This window comes from Gouania willdenowi, chromosome 7 (genome assembly GCF_900634775.1).
Source record: "Gouania willdenowi chromosome 7, fGouWil2.1, whole genome shotgun sequence".
In the NCBI taxonomy this organism is placed as follows: Eukaryota; Metazoa; Chordata; class Actinopteri; order Blenniiformes; family Gobiesocidae; genus Gouania; species Gouania willdenowi.
Window position 1 is genome coordinate 25,308,171 of NC_041050.1, and position 26,813 is coordinate 25,334,983.

General features: G+C 39.8%; 1 protein-coding gene across 1 annotated transcript; it reads right to left on the reverse strand.

Annotated features, from left to right (window-relative positions):
* Nucleotides 1–1,262: 1,262 nt before the first annotated feature.
* pard6b (par-6 partitioning defective 6 homolog beta (C. elegans)) lies at nt 1,263–26,566 on the reverse strand. The gene is made up of 3 exons (XM_028453251.1): nt 26,323–26,566; nt 20,266–20,488; nt 1,263–2,735 (listed from the first exon to the last, which is right to left on the reverse strand). Exons 1-3 carry the CDS (start codon nt 26,383–26,385, stop codon nt 1,822–1,824), a joined length of 1,200 nt encoding a protein of 399 aa, XP_028309052.1. The 5' UTR covers nt 26,386–26,566; the 3' UTR covers nt 1,263–1,821.
* Nucleotides 26,567–26,813: the final 247 nt, after the last annotated feature.

Genomic DNA, 26,813 nt, shown 5'->3' on the forward strand with positions numbered 1-26,813 from the left:
CTGTAATAAAATGAAACTGCCTGATCAGAGTGTTGTCTGTTTATATCCCATGGATTAATTCTGTATAATATCACGCTTTTACACATTAACAGTGTCAGCATTTTCCTGCCTGTGTTCCTTCCTTCCTGCTTTTTCTGCAGCAACAGTGCTGTTTTTGGTCTGAATTACAGATTTTGATTCATCATATTTTTAAAAAATTATTCCTCAATTGTGACTTAATTGCTCTACACAGTTTCTATGTGATTGTAATTGGTCTAATGGTGCAATCTCCACCCGTCACAGAAGCGCACACGTCGCCTTGCTTTAATCACCTGGATTAAGTGAATCTGTTCATATCCTGCTTCGTCAGCTGTTCTGTGAAAATGTTTGGTTAGGTGAAGCCCGCTAACAGAGAGATATCCTGGATATCCTTATCCCATTTCAGAAGAAAGGCCCTATATGCTTCATATAACTTTTGGTGGTCGGGTTTCGCTGAAATACCAAAGGGTTATGTTGCGAGGCATTTGATATGTCTGTTTGCTTCACTTGCTGGACACGCAGCCATTCGTTTTATAGAAAAAGTACCATGGAAATGTGTGATATTGTCCCCAAAACATGAGGGTTTAGTTTAGTCCGTGTCATAGAGATATTTGCATTTCATTTTCTGTAATCACTCCCACGCAATAGAGTGATTATGTAGAGTGAGAACTTGAACAAGATTGTCAGTGTAAATTGACATTTTTATCTGTTTGCTACACCTATGAGACTTTCCGTCACCAGGTTCCTTAGGAAAAGTAGCGTAGAAAAGCATGATATGTATATATATCCAGAATCATGCATGCAAGATATAACCGTGTCATGCTGGGGACAGATTTTAAACAGTAACAAAAACCTGGGGTTTTTGGCTGACGTCCATCCATTCCAGTCTGATGATGGGCGGGGCTCCTGGAGCAGTAAAGACACACCCACTCACACTCTAACAGCAGCCCCGTCAGTCAGTCGACACAGGTGCCAGTTTTTATAGGAGGGGGGCCAACAGTGGTGGTTAGTGACGAAAGAAGCCACCAAATAATCATCGGCCACATTTCTCAGCCAATAGCAAAACTGAATTGTAATATCCGGGTTTCAACCCATAGATGAAAGTCACACTTACATTTTGACATCAAAATACAACAAATAAAAATAGTTTCACTAAAATGTGACAGAACCAACACTACTTCATACCAAATACATTTGTTTTCATACAAATCATTGTTTGGGGTTTAGTTTCTACAAATATATATAAATAAATTATTATATATCAATGAAATATAGGTATTTTTTAATTGTTATATATAAATATATATCATATATGATTATAAATTACATATAATAGTAAAGAAAAAAAAAGATAAAAATTGCTTTTGCCATTTCAGAATGTTAAATCATTTTCCTTGATCGTGTCAAATCGAAGGGCCGAGTTACGTCCAAGTGATTGCAGAATTAAAAGACAAGAAGGAGGAGGAGGAGGGAGGAAATTAGCCTTCACACTGCATTACAGTGTAAAACTAACAGATCTGTTTGCTCCAATAGAGAGCGAGGACGTGAAGGAAAATGTTATATGACAGAATCGATGGAGGGATGGAAAGTGTGACTCACAGCCTCCTAAACGTGTTGAGTGGAACAGAGCAGAAGACTCAAAGAAGAAAAGGATGAACAGAGATTGGTTTGTTTCCCCATCAGTGATCAGAGCTCTGTTCTGGAGGCGCAGACAAGTCCAAGGCTGTGAGTAAATGAAGCACTGAACGTGTGTGTGTAGTGTTTGTCTCTGGCTTTAAGAGCTAGGGTGCGCCGATGCCCCGCCTACAGTGTGATAACAGTGCCATCCTCCTCCAGACTCCGCCTCTCCAGCCTCCTCTCAGGGGACGGAGCCGTGGAGGCGGCAGCGCTCAGCGATCCGTTGCTGCCACTGGTGGGCAGTTTCCCGTTGGCCTGGAGGGCGAGGGCCGAGGAGGAGCGGAGGTTGAGGTGTGGCTCGTATCGAGGAAGCGAGGGCATGCTGTAGTCGGAGGGAGTGCGTCTGATTGGCTCAGCCTCCCCTCCCGCCTCGATTATGAGGTCCTCGTCTTCCTCGTCGCTGTCCAGCTCACAGACGGGAAAGTTCTGGATGATGTGCGATGGTGTGGAGGTGGGGGTCCCGACCCCCCCATGGGATAAGTAGCCATAATAGCTGGCACCGCTGTCCGAGGAGCGTCCCGAGCTGCCGGACGCTGCCCCGCCCCCTGCACTTCGAACCACGTTGTTACGCTGGTTGGCCGGCTTGACGGTGATAATGAGATTGTGGCTGTTGGCGATCATCATGTCCGTCACCTGGTCCAGAGACTTCCCCCCGACCTCAATGCCATTCACCTCCAGAACTTCATCGTTGACAGCCAGCAGACCCGTGCTTTCAGCCAGGCCACCAGGCACCATGCGAGAAATGAAGATCCCAGGGACCTTCTCCAGACCCTGGGGAGTGACGTGCACGCTGGAACCGTCACGGATGTAGAAACCCAACGGCTTCTCCTGGCCGTGCTTGTAGAGGCGAACACGCCTGTGTGTCTCCGGAAGAATATCCACATCGATGATGGAGGACACGGGCCGGAAGTCTCGAGGGAGGCTGATGATGACGGGAGGCTTCTTTCTGTTGGCGTCGGCTCGCAGAAGAACAGCAGAAAGCCCCGTGTTCTTCTTTCTGGTTAACGAGTCCGTACCAAATGTGGAGTAATCTGCTTCTTCTGAAAAACACAACATGGAGACAAAAGAGAAGCTGGTTAGTGTTTCAGGTGCATCACACACAGTTCATCAGGCATCATCTGCAGTGTTTGGAATAACAGTGTTTAAAATAACGGCGTTATTAACGGGGTAATCTAACTAGTTACTTTTTACGCCGTTACAACGCCGTTATCGTTACTGAACGTTAAATGCGGTGCGTTACATGCATGATTGAATGAACCGTTATCCGAAAGCAACCCTGGCTTCTGACTCAGCTGTAGTGAGGAGGTGGGTTAAAAACAAGGTGAGCGATTATGATTGGCTTAGGCGGCGTCATGTTTCATGGTAGCCAATCAGAGCCAGTGTTTTTACACATGTGCCAGCAAAAGGAGGCGGGTTAAAAACAAGGTGAGCGATTATGATTGGCATTTTTAAGGTGACGATGCAAACACTACTTTAAATTAATTGTGGTCAAAGGCAAGAACGTGCATGCGAAGTGTACATTATAACCAGGAGTGAAGACTGTCCACATCTGTTGTAAGCAACTCAAATTTAATGAAGCACCTCACAACACACGCATCTAAAAAATGTGAATTCTTTGACATAGAGCAACTTTTTTTTTTTTTTTACAGTAACGCAAATAGTTACTTTCCTTGGTAATGAGTTACTTTTATTATAGAGTAATTCAGTTACTAACGCAGTTACTTTTTGGAACAAGTTGTGAGTAACTTTAACTAATTACTTTTTTAAAGTAACGTTCTTAACACTGATCATCTCTGCTGACCATCCACTAATGATCGACCTCTGTCAAACAAACGGGAAGCAGACAGTCAGCAACAGTCAGAGACGGGCAATTTTAGGCAAAAGTAGGCAATTCTGAGCAACAAGCAGAGTAGAGGAAGATGAAAAATGCACATTAGAATCAATTCAACTCACAATTTCTGGCAAAAGAGACAATGCGCTTTGTTTATTAGTAAGATAATTAATAAGATAATAAAAATAGGAATTCTACAGCTGCAATGATTAGTCAATAAATCAGTAAGTCAAACACATCATTAAGCCATACCTATTTCATGATGGAACATCCTCTATGTTCGTGGTTCTCAAACTCAACTACCCCTTTTCCCATATTTCTGAATCATAGTACCCCTTTGTCCGACGACAACAATTTGCTCAAAATACTATGAAAAAACAACTATAGAGCATAATGATGGAATGAATGAGTGATAAAACATATTTGAAAGAATCTCATTCTTTAAATAAGTGGATTGAAACAGTATTTGGTGCCTTTTGAATAGATTTATTTCTACGGTTTTTTAGAATTTCCAGTCACCTCATGCCAGACTGACTTTTGTACTTTAAATGCTTGTTCTTATCAAGATCATTTCCATCATCATTATTATGATTATCATTTCTAACAAAAAATAAATATTGTAAAACTATATTTTCAATGCTTTTGTTTGTTAACTTTCCACTATCTCTCAAGTACCCCCATTGTGCTATTGCGTACTGTGGTAAGGATGACCGGCAGCGGAGGGGACAGACAGACTCGAGAGTAGAAATACGTTTCAAGCTTTTTCTATTTATTTTTCTTCCTTGTCAGGTGCAATATATTTACAGTGAAACCCCCAAAACAGAAAACCAAAAACTTGAGCAAAACAAAAAGAAAAGGGCATTGAGATGCCAGGCTATATTTTTTGCAAATCCTGAACATGGACTTTACCCTCTGTTTGTTGCCATCAGTTTTAACAGGTCTGCTCACTCAGGGTCCTCTCTAGCAACTGAGGCTGTGCTCCCTTTATAGGCAGCCTCTAACTGTAACTCCTCCCACAGACAAACCAAACCCCATCTAAAATCAATTAACTTAATAACAAACCAAATAATCATACAAGCAACACACAAAACAACAAACCTTAATTACTCAATCATACAGAATAACTTCATGTAAATTAATTCACCTTAAATGTTTTTAAAATCCATAACAAACAAAAATTACACAAACACCCCTGTACAAATGGTTTGACCCAACACCAGCCCACCAAACACCCCTATTTACATGAGTTGGGTTAGTCCCTCTGGTTTCCTGAAAATGGAAGTGCTCCTGTGACCATGGTGGTGAGTTTGCTGCTAACCAACAAACACATATGCTGGTAGGCCTTTCCCTGCATAGATGCTGAGGTCAGTAACTAACTGTGGTTATTGTGTGAGCGTCACGGCTCACTCCGTGACATTTCCCCCCCCTTCTCGAGATGCCCCCTGTGGCACTCTGGAGAGAAAGTCTGCAGTGCAATTCAATTTCCCAGAACGGTACAACACCTGAAAGTCAAAAGGCTGTATAGCCAAGAACCACCTGGTTATACGTGCATTTGTGTCTCTCATACGCCCCAACCATGACAGTGCCTTGTGGTCCGTTTCCAATACAAACTTACGACCCATCAGGTAATACCTGAAAGAGTCCAAGGACCACTTGATTGCCAGGCACTCCTTCTCAATGGTGGAGTAGTTACACTCCCTTGGTAGGATTTTGCGACTAATATAAGCCACAGGGCGTAGCTGTCCATGGCTCACCTGCAGCAGCACAGCGCCCAAGCCTCGCTCTGATGCATCCGTCTGAAGTGTAAATGTCTCATCAAAGTTGGGACTGATCAGCACCGGCTCCTGGCATAAAGAGTTTTTTAGGGCCCAAAAGCCTGTTTCACAGTCCTCAGTCCAAATAACCTTATTGGGCTGCTTTTTCCGTGTCAGTTCAGTCAGTACCAGCGCTACTTCTGAAAAGTTTGGGATGAAGCGTCTATACCAACCCACCAACCCCAAAAACGAGCGTACCTGCTTCTTGGTGGTAGGTCGCTCTGCAGACATGATGGCTTCCACCTTGCCCACTTGAGGCCGGATGACACCCCGACCCAATATGTAGCCGAGGTAAGAAGTCTCTTCCTTTGCCAAGGTGCACTTTTTGGGGTGAATGGTCAGGCCTGCCTCTTTTATCAAAGACAGGATATGACCCAGGTGACGTAAATGTTCCTCCCAGCTGGTATTGTACACAACAATATCATCCAAGTAGGCAGCTGCAAAGCCCTCTGTCCCCCTGAGGACTCTGTCCATTAACCGCTGGAAGGTAGCGGGTGCCCCATGCAATCCAAAAGGAAGTACAGTGAACTGGAAATGCCCAAATGGTGTCCTAAAAGCGGTCAGCTCTTTACTGTCCTCCGCCAATGGCACCTGCCAGTACCCTTTGCATAAGTCCAGCGTGCTCCGGTACTTTGCTTTGCCGAGGCGCTCAACCAGATCATCCACCCTCGGCGGCTATCATAACACTGACCTCTGTCACCTCAGCAGCGCTCTCTTCAGGTCTTTTCGTCCTGGTCTCCATTTTTTTTTTTTTTTTTTTTCTTCTTCTTTCTCTATTATTGCCTGTCCTTCTTCAGTCCACCTCCTTCCTCCCACTTCTGACACCAAATGTGGTAAGGATGACCGGCAGCGGAGGGGACAGACAGACTCGAGAGTAGAAATACGTTTCAAGCTTTTTCTATTTATTTTTCTTCCTTGTCAGGTGCAATATATTTACAGTGAAACCCCCAAAACAGAAAACCAAAAACTTGAGCAAAACAAAAAGAAAAGGGCATTGAGATGCCAGGCTATATTTTTTGCAAATCCTGAACATGGACTTTACCCTCTGTTTGTTGCCATCAGTTTTAACAGGTCTGCTCACTCAGGGTCCTCTCTAGCAACTGAGGCTGTGCTCCCTTTATAGGCAGCCTCTAACTGTAACTCCTCCCACAGACAAACCAAACCCCATCTAAAATCAATTAACTTAATAACAAACCAAATAATCATACAAGCAACACACAAAACAACAAACCTTAATTACTCAATCATACAGAATAACTTCATGTAAATTAATTCACCTTAAATGTTTTTAAAATCCATAACAAACAAAAATTACACAAACACCCCTGTACAAATGGTTTGACCCAACACCAGCCCACCAAACACCCCTATTTACATGAGTTGGGTTAGTCCCTCTGGTTTCCTGAAAATGGAAGTGCTCCTGTGACCATGGTGGTGAGTTTGCTGCTAACCAACAAACACATATGCTGGTAGGCCTTTCCCTGCATAGATGCTGAGGTCAGTAACTAACTGTGGTTATTGTGTGAGCGTCACGGCTCACTCCGTGACACGTACCCCTAGGGTTACACGTACTACTATTTGAAAAACACTGCTCTATGTCACTGAGCTAATTAGATCATGGAAATGTCACCTGTAGCTTCACCAATCAATTTAACCAGTCACCTGTGAGCAAGACAGCAGCTGTATTTAGCATGGAGATATCGTTTATTAGTTTTCAACACTGATTTATTGGCTCCATAAGTGAAAAACTGATGCCTAAATAGGACATTTTTGCATTGACTCCAATTGTTAGCATGAGAGTGAAAATTAACATTTTGGAAAAAATTAAGTTTTTGTGATAAAATTCTAATAATTTCCAAACATCATCCACAACGACCCTCAAATTTTGTCATTTTTTTAATGAACGTTGATAATGTATTGAATAACAATGTAAAAGTATATGTTTACACTCAAACATTTTAATGTACTGTAGACTCGATTTTTGATCAATCATAAATCTGTGTGGATGTTTGTGTAGGACAGTTTAGTGTCAATTGAGCATCAATTGTGGTTTAATACATTTTACAGTTTTTGATAATAACAGAGTGATGGACTTCATAACTTACAAAAGGTTTTGATGGACAAAAGTTTTTTCAGTGTTGGGGCAACATTTTGGTGAAAGTTTCAAATCTGTAGCACATGTGATTGATTTATTGTGAATTTTCCAAATATCAAACTTTAGAGGCTTGCTGTAGCGCCACGTTTAGGACGATTGGCCTGTTTTTGCAGCTGAGACGATCTGGGATGAGACTGGACCTTTGTGCAAAGTTTGGTGATCGTTCACTTATTGGAAGTAAGAGTTCCTCAGAAGAACCAGAACATGGGTAACAAAAGATTCCTGGCCCCTAATAAGCAGATGATTACTGTCCCCATTAATCTTTTAGCAATAGCTTGAAACAAGACTCACCTCTCACAGCTGAGACAGCAGAGAGGCCTGTACACCTCACAAAGATGCACATACTCATGTGCATGTATGCACGTAACCTGACTTTTTGAACAAACTGATTTTATTCTAATTTTAGAATTATGAAATGCTACAAATGTAAAAAGAAAGTAAGTTATGATGGTTTCACAGAGCGCAGTGTTTGACTACAGTGATACACTACAGTATTTCAGATGGAGGGGCTTCCTATACAGTCCGTGCACTTCAGACTTTAACCCATACAGCTGGCAGGGTTACAACATGCACAGCGCAAGGAGGGAAAAAAAGGACCTTGGCTTTTAATAGCTAACCAGGACAACACAAGTTGCTACATATTAACATCTGGCAGTGTGGTGCTTTGTATCGTGACTGTTCATTTATGAGCTTTCACGTTTTATGACAGTAAATTTTGTTTTTAGATGAAAACAGCTCACCAAGTCAGACATTGTCAGTCACAGTCTGAATTCCTCTGCTTGTGAGATAGCGAGAGAGAGTGTGTGTGTAATCGGAGAACGTATGCTCTCAGGAGGTTGATAAAGGTTCTGACAGGTATGCTCTCGGCCACTCCCACTTCAGCCCCAAAACCAAAACAAAGCGTCACTTATTCCCGGGCAGAGGGGCAGCCTCATGTTTCATTTCCCATGAGGCATTAGGCCAAACACAGTCTTTTGATGGTTGTTACAGAGCAACACTTTATCTTTGGCTCTTTCAAGAATGTCACCCTCACACACAATTACTTTGCACCAGAGAACCTGTTTACACAGCAGGTTTTAAATCACAATCCAGATTTATTTTTTTAATCAGTTTTTTTGTGTGTGTTCACTTATATTCACATCAAATGTGTTCTCTATCAGGGGATGAATTGAACATGACCCTGAAGTGACCTGCATGAACATGTGTTTTCCCGTCTCTCTTCCTGGGACACAGAATTGTGACGTTTATCACATTTCAAAAAATTGTGCTGTTCAAACTGTCTTTAACAGATTGGACACAGGTTGCATATGGATAAAAGAACGATTGGAAATAGCTATATGACATGAACTAAACCCTCACGTACATGTTTTGTGACTATATCACATATTTAGGGGTGCACCAAAATGAAAATTCTTGGCCAAAACCAAAGACTAAACCTGAAACACCGAAATAAATTTCAATGCCAATTATTAGTATAATCAAATTTGTGGCTTTAAATGTGTACTCACCTCACTAATATTAAAGCATTGTCATAGTATAAATCATTATTATTGCTTCAAAGAATAAATCAATTAAAAATATGAAAATATGAATTTAGCACTGACATTCCAACAATGCACAATATACAATAAAATAAAATGTTTAACTTGACTCCAATTATACAGTGCATATGGAAAGTATTCACAGTGCTTTGCTTTTCCCACATTTCATCATGTTACAGCCTTATTCCAAAAGGTATTAAATTCACTTTTTTCCTCAAAATTCTACACATAATACCCCATAATGACAACTTAAAAACGTTTGTTTGAGATTTTTGGCAAATTTATTAAAAATAAAAAATGAAATCAGTATTCACAGCCTTTGAGATCAAGCTCAAAATTGAGCTGAGGTGCATTCTGTTTCCACTGATCATCCTTGAGATGTTTCTACAGCCTAATTGGAAATTTAGTTGATTGGACATGATTTGGAAAGGCACACGCCTGTCTATATAAGGTCCCACAGTTAACAGTGTATGTCAGACCACAAGCATGAAGTCGAAGGAATTGTCTGTAGACCTCCGAGACAGGATTGTCTCAAGGCACAGGTCTGGTGAAGGGTACAGAAAAAATTCTGCTGCTTTAATGGTCCTAATGAGCACAGTGGCCTCCATCATCCGTAAATGGAAGAAGTTTGGAACCACCAGGACTCTTCCTAGAGCTGGCCGTCCCTCTAAAATGAGTCATCGGGGAAGAAGGGCTTTAGTGAGGGAGGTGACTAACAACCCGATGGTCACTCTGACAGAGCTCCAGGGTTCCTCTGTGGAGAGAGGAGAACCTTCCAGCAGGACGAATATCGCTGCAGCACTCCACCAATCAGGCCTGTATGGTAGAGTGGCCAGACGGAAGCCACTCCTTAGTAAAAGGCACATGGCAGCCCGCCTGGAATTTGCCAAAAGGCACCTGAAAGACTCTCAGACCATGAGAAAAAAACTTCTCTGGTCTGATGAGACAAAGATTTAACTCTTTGGCGTGAATGCCAAGCGTTACGTTTGGAGGACACCAGGCATCGCTCATCACCTGGCCAATACCATCCCCACAGTGAAGCATGGTGGTGGCAGCATCTTGCTGTGGGGATGTTTAGTCAAGATTGAGGGAAAAATGAATGCAGTAATGTATAGAAACATCCTGGAAGAAAACCTGGTCCAGAGCGCTCTTGACCTCAGACTGGGGCGACGGTTTATCTTTCAACAGGACAACGACCCTAGGCACACAGCCAAGATATCAAAGGAGTGGCTTCAGGACAACTCTGTGAATGTCCTAGAGTGGCCCAGCCAGAGCCCAGGCTTGAGTCCCATTGAACAACTCTGAAAATGGCTGTGCACCGACGCTCCTCATCCAACCTGATGGAGCTCGAGCGGTTCTGTAAAGAGGAATGGGCCAAAGTGGCCACAGATAGATGTGCCAAGCTTGTGGCTTCATAATCCAAAAGACTTGAGGCCATAATTGCTGCCAAAGGTGCCACAACAAAGTACTGAGCAAAGGCTGTGAATACTTATGTACATGTTATATTTTCATTCTTTATTTCTAATAAATTTGCAAACACTTAAAAAAAAATGTTTTTCATGTTGTCATTATGGGTTATTGTGTGTAGAATTTTGAGGAAAAAAATTAATTGAATCCCTTTTGGAACAAGGCTGTAACATGATGAAATGTGGGAAAAGCGAAGTGCTGTGAATACTTTGTATATGCACTGTACAATATTGTACAGGCCTATAATTGACTGAGCTGCTGAAAGAGTCAAATTAAATATGTTCTCAGATTAAAACACAAAGTGCATTGATGTTTTTGATGATGATCAGCTGCTCGCTTCAATAGTGAAGTCTGTTCCTGACTCTGTGAGCTCTGTTCTCCTTTCCTGCTCTGTGGGCGTGTCCAAGCAGGTTCTCTGTTTTCATTGAGGCGTGCATAATTTCTTGTGTGCGCTGGTAATCCCATCCAAGTAATGATCTTTATAACAGCGACCAAGTGCAGTCGTTATGAAGATCAGAGGATCTCTGTGAAACGTGTACTGAAACTGGATTCATGCTGCTAATGTGCAGCCACGCTTCTGGCTGCAGTGCAGGGGTCCATTTTGATGGGGGGCTACACGTAACTACAGCGTCGACGTAACACAAAATATAAATCCCACTTACACGCTCCGTCTCAACCTCTGCTTAGAAAATGCTTTAGTATTCAGATGTATTGAAATACAGTAGCTGTTGGTCCGTTTCAAGACAAACGTGCGCTGACCACGGTGTTTGCTTGCATCTTCACAACATCCTGTTTCGGACAAAAAGCGAAAATGCACTTTTGAGCCAAATTTTCAGTGGCCGAATCTTCAGTGCATCACCAGTATTTTTCCCATAAAACGGATGGCTGAGGGTCACAAATGGACATTTTTGCATCGTAATCTTGCACAGTGTCAGCGCGACCCTCCTGGCTTCCATAAGTCATCTGAAGCATATAAACATCAGTTAACTCTAAATTGAATAGGCAGTAAAGTCATCTAAACAAGGAAGGAGAATGAAATGAAAATGGATAAACTACTACTACTGTTTGCTCTGAGAGTTTAGCTCTTTTGGGCTCTGGCACAAAAGTCTTGCAGCTGTGGGTAAACTGAACCCTCTGGTCTCCAACTCCTCTTCATTCCTTCTCACACATGAGCTTTACATTCTTCAATAGCAAACACATTCAAATCTGGCACCTGTCTGCCCTGCTTTATACTTTAAAGTAAGGATCATGTGATCCCATCCTCACGTGTGATTGGCTACATAAATAAATCCCAACACAGTGAGCTGTTTGCTATGTTCACATGTTTAACATTAGTTGTTTAAAAGGTATTATCTACATTTAATATAAAAAAAGAGTTAGACATCTTTTGAACTGGAACTCCATCTGTTAGGGATGTAACGATTCACTCAACTCCCGATACGATTCGATTCACGATACTGGGTTCATGATACGATTCTCTCACGATTTATTTTACAAAATGGGACTGTAGACAAATGACTGAAAAATATTTCTTTATTTTTTGGGGAGAGAAAAAAACTAGAAAATACTGTAGTATTTCATTTTTATTTTTCATTGTCAAAAGAATCCCTTGATAAACTATTCAAAACAATGCAGTTGAACTAAAAATAAATGTTGAATGAAATAAATAAAGGAATAATACAAATGAAGAAGAAGCCTATTAATTTAAATTCTGGTTCTATAGTAAACAATACAAAACTGCATAATAGTTATTTTTCTTTTTAAAAGCGCAACTGAAAATGTATTTTGTGCCTTAACAATTGGACTTGCGCTGTATTTACGTCAGATATTTGTTTGGTAACCCAGTGGTCAGTTGGCATGCAGTTATTCTAGCAGTGAAGAAGAGATGCTATGCGCTAGCAGACAGAGCTAATAGAAAAACGTGACTTTTACAGATATTCACGTAATATTACAGATATTCTTTCGGGGGGTAAGGAATCATTTATTAAACATGTTTAAGAGTAGAAGGTGGCCAGAAAGAAAGTAGTAGCAGATCCCGCCCGCCGTTAACACTTCTGGATGAAAAGGATAAATATATAGCGCCCTCTGCTGTTTAAAAAAAAGTACTGCGATTAAATTTTCACAGTATCGATGTGAAAAGTGATACCTATGAATCGATTTTTAACTTTAAATCGTTACATCCCTACCATCTGTTGTGCTAACTTCAATTCATGCTGAGTAGGAAGGGTTGTTTAAATTCAGCAGCTTGATAGTAACTCTTATTTTTAGGCAGCTGCAGCTGTTTCCTCCACTGGCAGACTTTGGAACAGGATTTCAATTGACCTTGATCTTGAGGTAGAAAAACACCTACAAATTTGAAAAATTTTGCTTCCCAGTCCATCTCATAATTATCCCGATCGCCTGGTCTGATCTATAGTTGAAGGTGATAACCTGTGTTATTTATTTCATAGCTCCATTTACATATATCCGTATTCTGTAAGGGTGTCCATAAGCACATCAATGTTTTAATGGCCAAGTACAGTTTTTTAGGACAGTACAAGGAATTTGTCTTGGTAGACGGTGCGCAAAACAAAAAACAAAGAAAACAAAGAACAAAGAAACAAGCAAGCAAAACCAAAAAACAAAGAAACAACCCAGCAACAATAAAAATAATAATAATGATAAATATTGAAGGATGAGGGATAAATAAAGGATAGATAGAGAATAAAGGGAGGGATGTATTTTAACAAATACAGAAGTGTTGAGTTGTGTTCACCTACTGAGGTCCTAAGGAATGTGTGGTGAGATATTACTTCCTCAAACATCGTTCAATTGGTTGAAACAACAGCTGAAAAGCAGCGAGGTTGTGATAGGTATAGACCAAGCTCAAACAAAAGGAAGCCTGGGTGTGAAACGTAGCTAACAGTTTGATAAATTACCTAAAGATTTATTATTTAAAAGATTTCTAGCTCATGTGCTGGAGTTCATCAGCCATTATTAGAAACCTGCACCAACAGGAGAGATTCAGTTTCATTATTTAAAATACATGAAATACATAGGAAAAACCACATGAAAAGTAGAAGTCAGATTACTGATGTACTTCTCAAATCAGCACATTGTGTGTGGTCATTGTTGACTGAATTGTGCTTAAATTGGTTCCTCTTCATTCTCCATGGCTGCATGAGCTTCCACCTTTCACTCTTTAAATCGCCTTCTGTTTACCTGCAACTACTGTATATCCATTGTCTGAGGCAACTGTGACTTGGTTTCTATCTACAATGATAAAATAAAGTGTGTTCATGACAAAGTTCTGAATCACCACCTTAGAAAAGTGAGAAGAATGTCACTTTCTTGCAGCTTTCAAAAAATCCACCAACTTTCAGGAACACAATTTTTTTTGGAGGCTTTTTTTTAACTGAAAGTAAACATTAACTTAACACGTCAGACTTCTTACTCAGTGTCAATAAACAGCATTATTTACCTGACCAAACTATTACAGTGTAAATAAAGCCTCTCTTCAGTTAAACCCAACCCAATTTAATGCAAGTAGCCACATAAAAAGATCTCTTTAACTGAGCATGTGTGGCAAGCTGTAAACCAGAACAAATTGTATGCATATGTGTGATTTGTTAAATGTGACAATGCTGTGGATTTTTTCCCTTGAGTATTATTATTATTATTATTTTCATGATTATAATTATTGTAAGAATGCTGTAAAGAGGATGTTGGCAACTTTTATCACAGCAGGGGCCACAAAAATCATTAATGGAGCATTTAGAATAATGACCAATGTGAACATTAACACAGGAAACAACAAATGATTATGTCTTTTGGTTGTTGTTTTGGGTGTTTTTCTGTCATTCTGTATATTTTTGCTTGTTACTGTTCATTTTATGTGTTTTTCTTGTCAATTAATTTTTGGATTAATTTTGTCTATTCATTTATTACTATCCTTTTTCTAACTTTTCAATTAGTTAGCAATTAGTTGCTCACAGCTTTTTATATATTTATTAATTGATTAATTATAATTTTTCTGCAAAATTTTTTAACAGGCTCGCTCTAGCGCTGCCTGGTGGGAAGGAGGCTAAGGAAGTGCGCATTTATTTTTATTTGTTATATTGGAATTTGATTTATTTTATTTTATTTAGATGCATTTTATTTCATTTTCTTTTCATATATTTGAATTTGATTTAGTTTTATTTTTGATTCATTTTATTTAGTTTTATTTCATTTTATTTTTATACTTTAGTTCATTTTCATCTAATAAAATAGTCTAATTTTCATCTTTTTGTGACAATTTTAGCTCGACATTCTCGCTGTAGAATGTTTTCCAGTGTTTTCAAATAAACTCTTGATTTCACATCCACATCACTGTGCTTCTGCTTTGCCACACTAATTCACTCACTCACACTCATGTCATCCTCTATGAAACTCCGTTCAAGCTTTTCGTAGCCAAACGTTCACTTTGCTTCCTGCCCATCCTGCCATCTCATCACCTCAGACACCTCCTTATATTCCTCCAACCCATTTCCTACCTCTTGTGTGTACTTTTGGTTTGCTCAGGTTTAGTCTAGCCTGCTGTCCTGACTAATATGCCCTGTAGACGTGATCACAGGCTCCTTACATTCCACACTAAATCCTCCCCTCGCTTCAAACTCTTTCCCTCCCTGGTTATTTCTCTCTTACAAACTCCCCAGCCTGGGCCTCCTTTGCATTCCTCCATCACTAATACAATTCCCTCCCTCCCTCCCTCTCTAGTTCATTATAATGAATTCCTATCACACTGCGCTCACTTGTCTCCCCTCAGCTCTAATTACATGTCTGGCCCGAAGACTTCATGCTTTCTACTTCCTAATGATTGGAGTAATAATAACATTAATAACAGGCACTATTATTAGTAATAATTAATAGTGTGTGAAAAGCAGTGTCATCTAGTTTTAATTAAGTGCATTTCTCTAAAGCACAGTTGACAAGAATCTACCCCAAACTAAACCCCAACTGCGACAGACGCCAAACCTGCCCTGCTGATTTAACCCATGTGTGTTTCACTCATTTTCTGCCCTGACAACACCTTCCTGAGCTGGAATATTCAAATCGCACTCAACAGATCAATCTAACCAATGCTATTACAGCTATTTTTAGCATCACTGACTAAAATAAGCCTGTTTGAGAAAAAAAGGCGAAAAAGATATCAAGGCATTTCCAACTCTATTAACATGTAGAAGAAAATGTCTGTGAGGGTGGGGGAGGGGCGGGGATAAAATACTTGAGAAGATCTAAAGACAGAATTTGTATCTTGGAACCTTTTCTGAAAGATAGCACACCAATCTTAGTTTTTCAAGTCGCTTACACATACACACATCTCCTCTTTGTTTACTCATTTTAAAAGGGTTGCCATTATTTTTCTTTCTTTCCTCTCTAGAAAATGTGTCCCAGGGCAGGGTACGATGAATGGAGTTGTACAAACACCAAAACAAAAAAAAAAACAAAAGCCAGGAATTTGTAACAAATCCTTAATTTTGTCTGGCCTGTCTATCTGACCTGCCCCATTTGTGTTGCATTTTTAAAATAAAAATTAAAAAACATTTAAAAAAATAAAAAAATAAATAAATACATATAACGAAACAGTGATCTCTGAGCCATTACGATTACATTTACAAATCTGACACAGAGCTGATAAAATATTAAAGAAAAAAAACAGAAATCACAGGAAGAATGAAGTAAAAACACTTCTATGCATCCTTGGGACTCCACATCCCACAATGCAATGCTTAACTTTTCTCCAACATTGTCAATAAACCAAGTGTTTACAGTAGAGAACAAAACAAACTTTTAAGCGGCAATTTAAACCTTTTACATTTTTTTGAGCAAATTGATCTATGAAGCCTACACTAAAACACTTATTGTCACGAGCAGCTTTAATTGAGTCAGTGTGTGCTTACAGGGGAGGGCTGGGGCTGGTTGGGTGTGTGTGGACTGTTGAAGTGAAACACCACAGTGACCCCACTAATCTGTTCTTGACAAAGTGGCTTAGCTCATATGTGGACATATGGCAGAGCTACAGAGCTTAGACCCAACAAAGCAAAACTGACCGTTCCACAGGAGCCAATCAGCAGCTCATCGCAAGGATGCACAGCAAAACCAAACACAACCTGACATTAGGGGCCTGTACTACGATGCTAGATAAGTGAAGCCTGGATTTATCTCCGTTAGAGGGCTTCACCTAACCAAACATTCTCCATCAGGGAGAAGCTGGACTACAAAGCATGATATCAACTCGCAAAATTAAGCGAGTTGATTTCAGCCTGCTCTTTTGACAGGAGTGTAGTTGGCAGCGTCAGATCAATCATAAACAAGTAGAAACTGTAGAGCAATTTATGTCACAATTGAGGAATAATTCTTTAAAAATATGAAGAATTAAAATCCATAATTCAGACCAAAAAACAACACTTGCTGCAGAAAAATCAGGAACTAAGGAACACAGGCAGGAAGCTTGTGACACAAGATTATACAACATTAATTAATCGGATGATAAACGGACAGCGCATTGATCAGCCAGTTACACTTATATTACATCACAGACGTGTTTCAATTTATCACACACACACACTGGGATGAGAGCACATTGTTTCACTGTTGATGCTGTCAGCGTCATTATTACATGTAAGTATGAATGAAAGAATGAATGATCAGAGTGTCTCATTCCTGGGTAGAGTGTTGGTTGGAGGAACCTGGAAGTCGGTGATACGGACGGATCATTAATTTATCTACAGCTGACTGTAGATCAGTCCATCTGATGTAAATCTATACCTTTCCTAAAGTATTTCATCAGTAAATGAAAGGATTGCATTTATCCATTAATAATATTTTTTTTTAAGCACAGCTGTCAGATCTGCACCAACCAGGATCTTCTAACAATGGGCAGGTCATTTTCCAAAAGAACTGATTGGTCAGGAGGTGGGACTTAAGCACTCGCTCAGTTAGCCTAAGTAGTATAGGACACCCGGATAAAATCCCGGAAGTTAGTGCGATAAGAGGAAATCCAGCTCTGTAGTACAGGCCTAATTCAAATCAGCTGATGATGATGTACTGTAGCTCACTGCACTACAGCTGTGTAGTGCAGTGTTCAGAATACACAGACTCGCTTAGTTCACAGACCAATGTCTATGGGGGTTGAAACTTGAGCTCCTGACAATGAAGCAAATAGGGGCCTATGTGGGCAAAACACACATGCACGCACGCACGCATGCACACACACAAACACACACACAATACAATAACATGAAGAGGTGAGGAGCACAATAAACAGATATCACTTACAAAGTGATTCAAAGAAGAAGAAAAGCATCATGAGCTTCATATTGCTAGTCACAATCTCAATCTATTCATTCTGGAGCATTTTAATAGTTTTAGGACACATTTGCTTTTCAAGTCCGCTGTGTTTTGACCTGTGTGAAAACGCAAACAAATTCTAGAATTTTGTTTTAGCCAGACTCTGAGCTTTTCCAATCAAAATCTAGAGCGATTCAGTTGTGCTGAAAACACAAACACTCTCGACTCATTCCAAACACACAGAGTGTCAAAGATGACATAGAGCTCACAGCATTGTGGGTGGGCAGGAGAACTGGCTAGGGTACAAAAAAAAACCTCAAAACCATGCAATTTGTTGCTGCTCTGTTGTTGAATGCTGTGTAAGAACGCGCTTGCTTTGTCCAATAGATGGTTCCCTTTTCTTCTAATTTCTGCTTGTTTGCACCTGAAAAGTTTCTACTCCAGTATCCGAAAGTGCACCTTGATTTGGTTTTGGTTTATGTTCATAGCGCACTTTAGGAACAGCTCCAAACTGACGGGAAAATCCCTTCAGTCAAGAGCTTCTTGTTTTTGATTCACAAGAATTCAGATCCTACAGTGTAGATAAAGTATGTGTAGCAATATGTTCTAGTACTTCTGGTTTGGAGAAGAAATGACCCGTAATAAAAGGTCAGGCCAGGAAAATCAAACAGTGCTCATTTTCACCATTAGTTAGCACTGTGGTGTAATAACACAAACAAAGCAAACTCAACAATAACAAAGCTTGAAGCAGAACACTCCCCACCTGGAAACTGTAAACATTCCAATTTAACCAAGAAATACTTGGGTATAAAGTCACCAGGAAAACAATGTTCATAACTGGTCTACCAAGTGGGGTTCTCGTGCCATGACATGTTAACCTGCACCTTGCACGTGAGTCCATCTTTCCCTTGAAGGAATCATTGATCATTTGTTGGATATCTGGCCTCTTCTTCTGCTATGTGTTATGAAGCTCAAGGTATTGAGTCCTCCGTCTAGTCTACAATACACCTTTCCATTCCACTTTGAGAAGACCTTGTATCATCAGAATAGTCTTGAGTAAATCGAGTACCCTGAAACTTGTCAAGACCTGCAGGGTTCAAAGCTGGGGAGCTAATGCCTTGTTCACATGAGGGACCAACAAAGTTTGTACCTCAGAACCTCAAACCCTCTGATCGGGAAGAACCTGCTTAAGGAATTAATGGAACTGCCCGTACTCAAATGCAAGAAAACATCACATGCCATCGTTTGGTGTTTGAATGACCAGAGACGACCTCCTGCATTCTAAAAACGTACAGTATTATAAAGTGCATTTTATTTGCTCCTTTAACTGCATCCATTAGGAGGAAATGGATGCATTTGAAAATAGCCTCCATCTTGGTATTCCTAAAAAAATAAGTCATCAGCAAAGTTGTTGCTGTAACTGGCCTTAGAAGACTTTAACTCTGCTAGTATTTGTCTGAACGGAACAAGTCCATGGCCGTGTTGGAAATGTCACACTCACGTACTACTCACACTAAGTTTGACATCAAATATGATATGTAGTACGTTCACATTAGACAGATAGTATGAAAAGATTGAGTAAGCGGGAATACTATATGGGGACATTTTGTGTGTAAGGTGGGCACACTAGTCATTCTCAACCGCTCCATGATGCATTGCGAGTGGAATCTAAAATCGTCCTGGGACCAGCATCAAGCTAAAAATCAAACATCTCCTTTTTAAACAAAAGCATCTCTTCCTGTATCCCAAAGTATACTTCAGTGGGAACAGTCATCATCCTAATCATACTTATAGTATATAGTAGATAGTACATACTCATTGAGTTTGTAATGCATAGTACAGAGTGAGCCATTTCCAAAACAGCCATACTGTTAGTGAAAGCTAAGATGTTGCCGTTTACAGCCTCGTCGCATCGTCATAGTCACATCGGTGAGTGTTTGTATGGGTGTAGGTGTGTCCCTGCTCTAACACACCTCGTTGAAACCAATGTGTTGTCATCAAGCTCTGCAGAAGCGTGATAACAAGCCATTCACTTGATTCAGTGGTGTAGGGGATGCTGAGTGAACACAGTTGGATGTGTGTTCTGCGCAATCACTTATGGTGCTTTGACCAGTGGGTCCTGTCCCGATGTCTGGGGGCTTTCAAAAATCCATGGAAATGCTCGGATTTCCCACCGAACGTTACACATACTACAGTGTATCACATCGACATGTATAATGTCAATTATAGCAATGTAACAAGTATTTACATTTTTCCTCTCATTTAACTAGGGAGACCACTCAGACCTGCACCCTCCCACACCCATTGTCCACCTTCTACTTTCTCTTTATCACCAAATATTTCCAAAATGAAAGACACCCCTGATTTACATGAGCTGGACTAAATTATGGAGCTTGGAGAGGTCCTTCCATGCTGTGAAACTATTCAGACTTTTCTCTTTCAGCTGCTTACCTTTCCTCTGCAGGAACAGCCTGAGCAGGGGGCTGGCAGTGGAGATGGCTTTGAGGTAATTGTCATCATTGTTGATGGGCAGGAGGTCCCCATGCACGTCGGCATAGCTCACCAACAACTCCAAGTTGGGAATGTGATGCACGTGCTGCAGAAGGCTGAAGAACTCATCAAAGCGACCCGGCTTGGACCGATCCAGAGAGAAGCGCCGGAATTCTGCACCAAACTGAGAAGTAGACAGAGAACATTTACATGTTTACAACAAAGACAAATGCAAATGAGGGAAAACAGAAGCATTTCATGGCTGAGGAAACACATTACTTCTTGTTTAAAATGGATAGACCTGTTCTTACATCTATTTAAAAAAGCAAGGAATCTCTGTCTGTGTGTGTGTTCCTCAAATATCTCTGCTAATCAGGCTCAGATTGACCTGAGACTTTCAACATGGCTGCTGCTTGGTTCAAGGGTGTGCAATGTTGGATTTGTAACTAAGGTGAGTATTAATAATAATAAAAAAAATTGTGTATGTGTGTGTGTAATTCATAATTAAATTTGCATTAGGAATTGAGTGTTTGCAAGGTCAGTTTAAAGAGGATTTAACTCTTATTCTGAATTAAAGCTCCCATGTAAACCATCAATGAAAAAGCTACTTAACCTCCCATTTTTCTATAGCAAGATATACTTCCTACGGGCACTGCACTAGTTGATAATGACTCAGAGTCCAATTCATGTCTCACAATACAATACAATACCCTGAGCTTTATTGCGTTTGCAATGTTTGAGTATTGCTGAAAGAACTAAAAACGAGCAAACAATTTTTGCTAGTTTTTGAAACTAAAGCATACATTGAAACTAAAGCATACATCTCGATAAGAACGCACATTCCAGCCGGTATAGCACTGGTACATGACAGAGTGAGGATGAGACTCGCAACTACAGGATAAGCTTGTCTTTTCAGTTCAACCATTTCTGTGTCATCTCCGCGTCACTTTCCACATTTCCATTTTGATTCTGTTTCACCAGCTTTCCCCAATCAGATGTTATTGCAGGCGCAGCTCGCACCGACTTTAGCTTGGGAATTTTGGTGGAATTCAAAAATAGAAACTTTTGCTATGCATTTTTTATTGGAGTTAATCAGAAATTGGGAGTAATATTGAAAAGCTGACACTGATATTTAAGATCAGTGGTTCTTAAACTGGGGTGCACAATATCATGAAGGGGACCACGAGAACGGCCTTGTTAAACATTGAGCATGAAAAATAGAAAAAAAAATGTATTTGCACCCAAGAACTTTTTTATTACCATTCTATAATATATGATTGCACATTTTATGTTATTTGTATAAGTTTAAATGATAGTCACAATTTTTACCTTTTTTTAATAAAGATTTATAACCCATTTTGATAAAATTGTGTTGCGATGTCGGGATGAGGGGGTGCTGCCAATTTTTCATTCTTCAAAGGGGGATGCAATAGAAAAAAAATTGGGAACCACTGTTTTAAAGGGCGCTAAAATAAATTATTCTGACTATGTTATTTTGCAACACTAGTTGAGCTATTAGGTTTTTTTTAAAGGGGACATATTATGAAAAATGTTCACCTTTTAAAACAGTTCCCTGTGGTCTAAATGACATATGTATCTGTGATGGTGTTTGGTCAAAACATAACATGAATAAAGCAAAAGAAGAGGTTGAATACCCTGTAAAAACAAGTTCTGTGAGAGCTCTCTGTTTTGGGGGGTGTGTCCCTGGATTTGTGTAGAGCAGCAGCCTATCCCTCCCGCTCCGCTACAGTGACACGGCTGCAGCTGCAACTTCCCGGGACAAAATTTTAGCGGTTAACTTTTTGAATAAGCCTACATTCTGAGTGAACTCATCCTTTAGTAACTCCGTAAGTTGATCATTTACACCATAAAAGCGGCGCTGTTAATGATAAGTGCTGGGAGAAGTAATCAGCTCTCTCTCTCCCCTGTCACCCGGCTTCGCACACACTCTTTCTCCTCCTCTTTAGCTTTTCTCACTCCAGAAATAGTGCATTTAAGGTGATAATCATTTGTTTTGTTCAATCGCTGCGCCAATTGTGTCACAAACACGTCAGATTAGCGATGAGAGGCAATAGGACATACTGGGGGTGGAGTCAATGGGTGGAGATACCAGAGGAGGGAGTGTATTTTCTTCGCTTGTGACGTCACAAACTCCGAAAATTTGAAACGGAGTAATTTTCTCTGTGTTGTAAGACTTACACAGACCACAAACAAATGAATAGGGGTGTACAAAAAAAAACAATTTCAAAATATATTGCAATTTTTTTTTTTTTTTAATATATTTGATCAATATTTTTGTGTATTTGTGCAATATTTCAGTGGTTACAATGGTTTCAATGTGTGGCAATGGTTACTTGATGCACTTGATTTTATGATGGCAGTGTGTAATGCAATACTTTGTGTTTTAGGGGAGTGGTGGCCTGGTGGTTAAGGACACTGGGCTTGTAAGGAGGGTTGCCGGTTCTCACCCGGGCCATCGCTGTGGGATGTTGAGCAAGTCCCTTAATGCCTAACTGCTCCCCAGGCGCCGCAATATCGCTGCCCACTGCTCCTCAGGGATGAGTTAAATGCAGAGGACAAATTTCATATATGTAATAACATACATGACCAATTAAGGCGAAAGCCCGGATTTAATTTTTTTTTAATTTAATGTATGCACAGGCATTTTATTTTCATATAATCTGTTCAGATCAGTTTTTAAACTGACACAATAGGATAAATTACTTTTTCTTATTTTTGTGCATTATCAGTAACTCAGGGTGGTTTATCCTTAATGTTCTCACTTACAGTTGTTACAATGTCGTCATTATGTTATAATGGTTACTTTGAGACTTCTACATGCAGTAGTTTCAGTGAAAAGAAACTTGTTGCACTTTATTTTGTGATGGCAGTGTGTAACACTGCATTTCCTTTTTTTCAGTGAAAATGTGCAAAAACACTAATAATAAATAATAAATAGGACGTTTTGAAGCAAAGAGTTTTGACTCAATTTGTCCTCTGAATGATCAATATCTTCTGATGAACATATACAGCAACTTGATTTTTCATCTCTACGTTTAATTTTGATATTAACTGGGTAGAATATTGTGATATATCGAGATAATATCATATCTTGACCCCAAGTATTGCGATACGTATCATATTGCAACATCCCTCACCCCTACAAATGACTGGATGGTTTTATTTCACATTTTGTGTGCCGGTGGACACTCAAGTTACCTCACATGTAATCAAACAAACTGCAAAAGTAGATTTTTAATAATATGTTCCCTTTAAATGGAACTATTTTGCATAGAATTCTAATATTTATTTATGTATAGATATGATACAGTTATTTAAAATTACTCAAAAATTTCAATAAATAATTAATATGAAAAGTTTATATTTTTTATTATTCCCAAGCTTTTAAAATGTTCTGCCCCTTTGCAGACCGAGTCATGTCATTATAGATTTTTCCAGAAAATTGACATTTCTGTCTCTCTAACTACCCGATTGCGAATACAAATACATGATATTTTCTCACAACATGCATGTGGGAGTTAATTCTGTCAGCTTGCAATTTCTGCTTGATATTGTTTTATAATTTATTAATAAAATAATTTAAAAGATAATCATAACAATTTTGCCATTTCCTTTCAGGAAATGAATCCCATAATTTACATCCATTTCCCACAATCATGGAACATCGGAGGCCCTTTGGAATGCAGTGTTAAAAGAGGTTGAAGCAAAAAAAAGCCTGCGTCCGTAAAAAATCATTTAAGAGCAGATCGATCTATGTTTGACAGCATGTTTACCAAGCACCAACACAAAGTGGATGGCTCTGCAGAGCAGACGCAGCACAATGTTAAGGGATCCCTGGCTCCAGGTATCCAATGTTCACGCAGCTGTGTAGCAGACACACACACAGAGCAACGTCCCATTAGCCTTGTGTTGATCAGACGTACCAGTTGTTGTGGTTACTGTTGCTCAGCAAAGCAAAATGATCTGAGGTTAACTGGCTGTGGCTGGCCGAGGCTTGTTCTCTCACACTCAGGCCACTAAAAGGCCAATGTGATCAGAAAAGCCCTAACGTGATTACACATAGCGAGCAAGTTATCTACTTCCTGTTTCAGGGCAACTATGAAAAATTACATTAAAAATAATATACTTTTAAAGAAATTTACAAAATTTGGTATTAACTTTAATTTATTTTACCTTACAAAAACTAACAAGGAAAAAGTTTACATATTAATAATAACATTTTGAAGATAAATTAAATAAATATTTAGATTTAATGCCAGCTTTGTTTTATAAAGATTAAAAACATAAATTATAGTGTTATCTGGGAAAATAATAAAAATATATTGATATTTGTAGGTACAGGTATCATTGCCTAAATTAAACAGTTGCCTCAAAGAAGCTTTGTGTTTTAATGTATGCCTAAAGTATTTAAAGTATGCCTAAAATGTATTGACAGAAACTCTGGTTATAATTAGTAGCTTAAATACATTTATCTTTACATTTTTTACGATAACCTTGATAAATTAAGGTTAATCAGCTTTTCTGTGTTGGAAAATATATTAGAAGTGCTAGAGCGTAGTCTGGTATGGACTGCTTGTATCAGTGATTTTAATGTAGCCTGATATCATCCGATATCAGATGATGATATCAGAGAAAGTTCCTTTTGTCACGGCCACTAAAATTAGTCCAAAATACTAGCAGGTCCATTCCATTATTCTAAAATACTGTAGCCCTAACATTAAGTTTAGCCCTAAATCTAACCATTTCATACTGTAAATGTAACATAACCTTAATATCATAGTAATAAATAATGAGTATCACCCCAAAAACTACCTAAAAACATTCAGACTATGTTTATCTCATTTCTATAAATATATTCACCTTTCTATAAATATGTTATTTGATTTAAGAGGCCTAATTAAAGATTTGTTTTTATAATGATGGAATGAATGAGTGATAAAACACATTTTAAAGAATTCAACTTTGTAAATAAGTGGAATGAAACAGTATTTAGTGCCTCCTAAACAGAATTATTCCTACAGTTCTTATCATTTCTGATCATCTCTCACCATACCGCTTGTATTTTCATTTCATAGTCTAATCAAGATCATTTCCTTCATCATTACTAAGATTATCATTTTCAACCAAAAAAAATATTGTTAACCCCATATTTTTAATTCCTTTATCCATCTATTTTCCACGGCTTATCCACGGTCAGTCGTGGGGGTAGCATTCTTAGCAGCGAGGCCCAGATGCCAGAGGAATCCTGAGGCGTTCCCAGGCCAGCAGGAAGAAAAAGGCTCTCCAGGTTGTCCTAGGCCTTCTCCAGGGTCGCCTACAGGTGAGGTGCCCTAAACACCTCAGGGAGGTTACCTAATCAGTAGAGCTGGGCAATAGATCGAGATTCAAGATATATCGAGTTTTCTATTTAGGTAAAATAGAAAATTACAATTCAATTCAATTCAACATTACTTATATAGCGCCAAAACTACTTGTTTTGGAAGCGCTACTTTCTTTACTCCGCATCAGCAAATTTAACATGAGTTTTTGTACATAAGCCCAGCTCTACTACTCAGGTGCCAGAGTCACTGTTCTCAACGCGGAGGAGCAGAGGCTCTACTCCGGGCATCTCACCCTATCTCTGGGAGCCCCGCCACCCTACGGAGGAAACTCGTTCCTCTTTCGGTCATAACCCAAAGCTCATGACCATCGGTAGGAATGTTGTCATGCTTTCATTTGTTCATTTTACACACACTCTCTCTCACACACGTACTCCCTGTAATGCCATCGCGTACCCCTAGGGGTACACGGACCCTCATTTAAAAACCCAGATACAGGACAGATGAGAGGAGACCACCTGACGGAACAATCACAGGTGGAGGCGCGCGCGCACACACAGTGAGCTGCCGTCAAGCCACTTAGCATCTAAATTAGCTTGTGTGGTTTGGTGTTATCGGGCTGAGTAGAGCCGAACAGGCCTGTCCGTGTCTGTGTGTGTCTGTCTCCGTGCGTCCGTACCTTGCTCTTCACCTCCACGGCACTCAGTGAACGGCTGCTCGGTGCCCGCTGGCCTCTGCTCATGTTTCGGGCTCCTACAGACGTCCACACACCGAGCCTCTCACCCTCCTCAGCGGCCGAACAACTCACACTACGCGGCTCCGCCCGGAAAGTTGCCCACGCTCATACCGCCGTGTGTGTGAGTGACGGTGTGTGTGTGTGTGTGTGTGTGGACTGATAGGAAGAAGAAAAGAAGCAGCAGCTGTGTGCGCGTATCTCTCTCTCTCTCTCTCTCTCTCTCTCTTTCTCTCTCTCTCTCTTATTCAATTCAATTCTAAACAGCTTTATTGTCGTGAGAAAACTGGTTTACATTGCCAAAAAAAAGGTGTGAGAACCATGTACACAGGAAAGAACAATAAGATTAAAATAAAATAGGCGTTCACTACATATATGTAGAACAACATTTGCAATGAAGTTATAAATAATATTTAAGGGGAAAATGTTAAGTACAG

Excerpts from the sequence above, each read along its gene's own strand:
- pard6b (XM_028453251.1), bottom strand. The coding sequence starts at position 26,385 with ATGAGCAGAGGCCAGCGGGCACCGAGCAGCCGTTCACTGAGTGCCGTG. Across the intron at positions 20,489-26,322 it reads CCGTGGAGGTGAAGAGCAAG|TTTGGTGCAGAATTCCGGCG; the intron begins GTACGGACGCAC and ends TCTACTTCTCAG. Across the intron at positions 2,736-20,265 it reads GCTGTTCCTGCAGAGGAAAG|AAGAAGCAGATTACTCCACA; the intron begins GTAAGCAGCTGA and ends TGTGTTTTTCAG.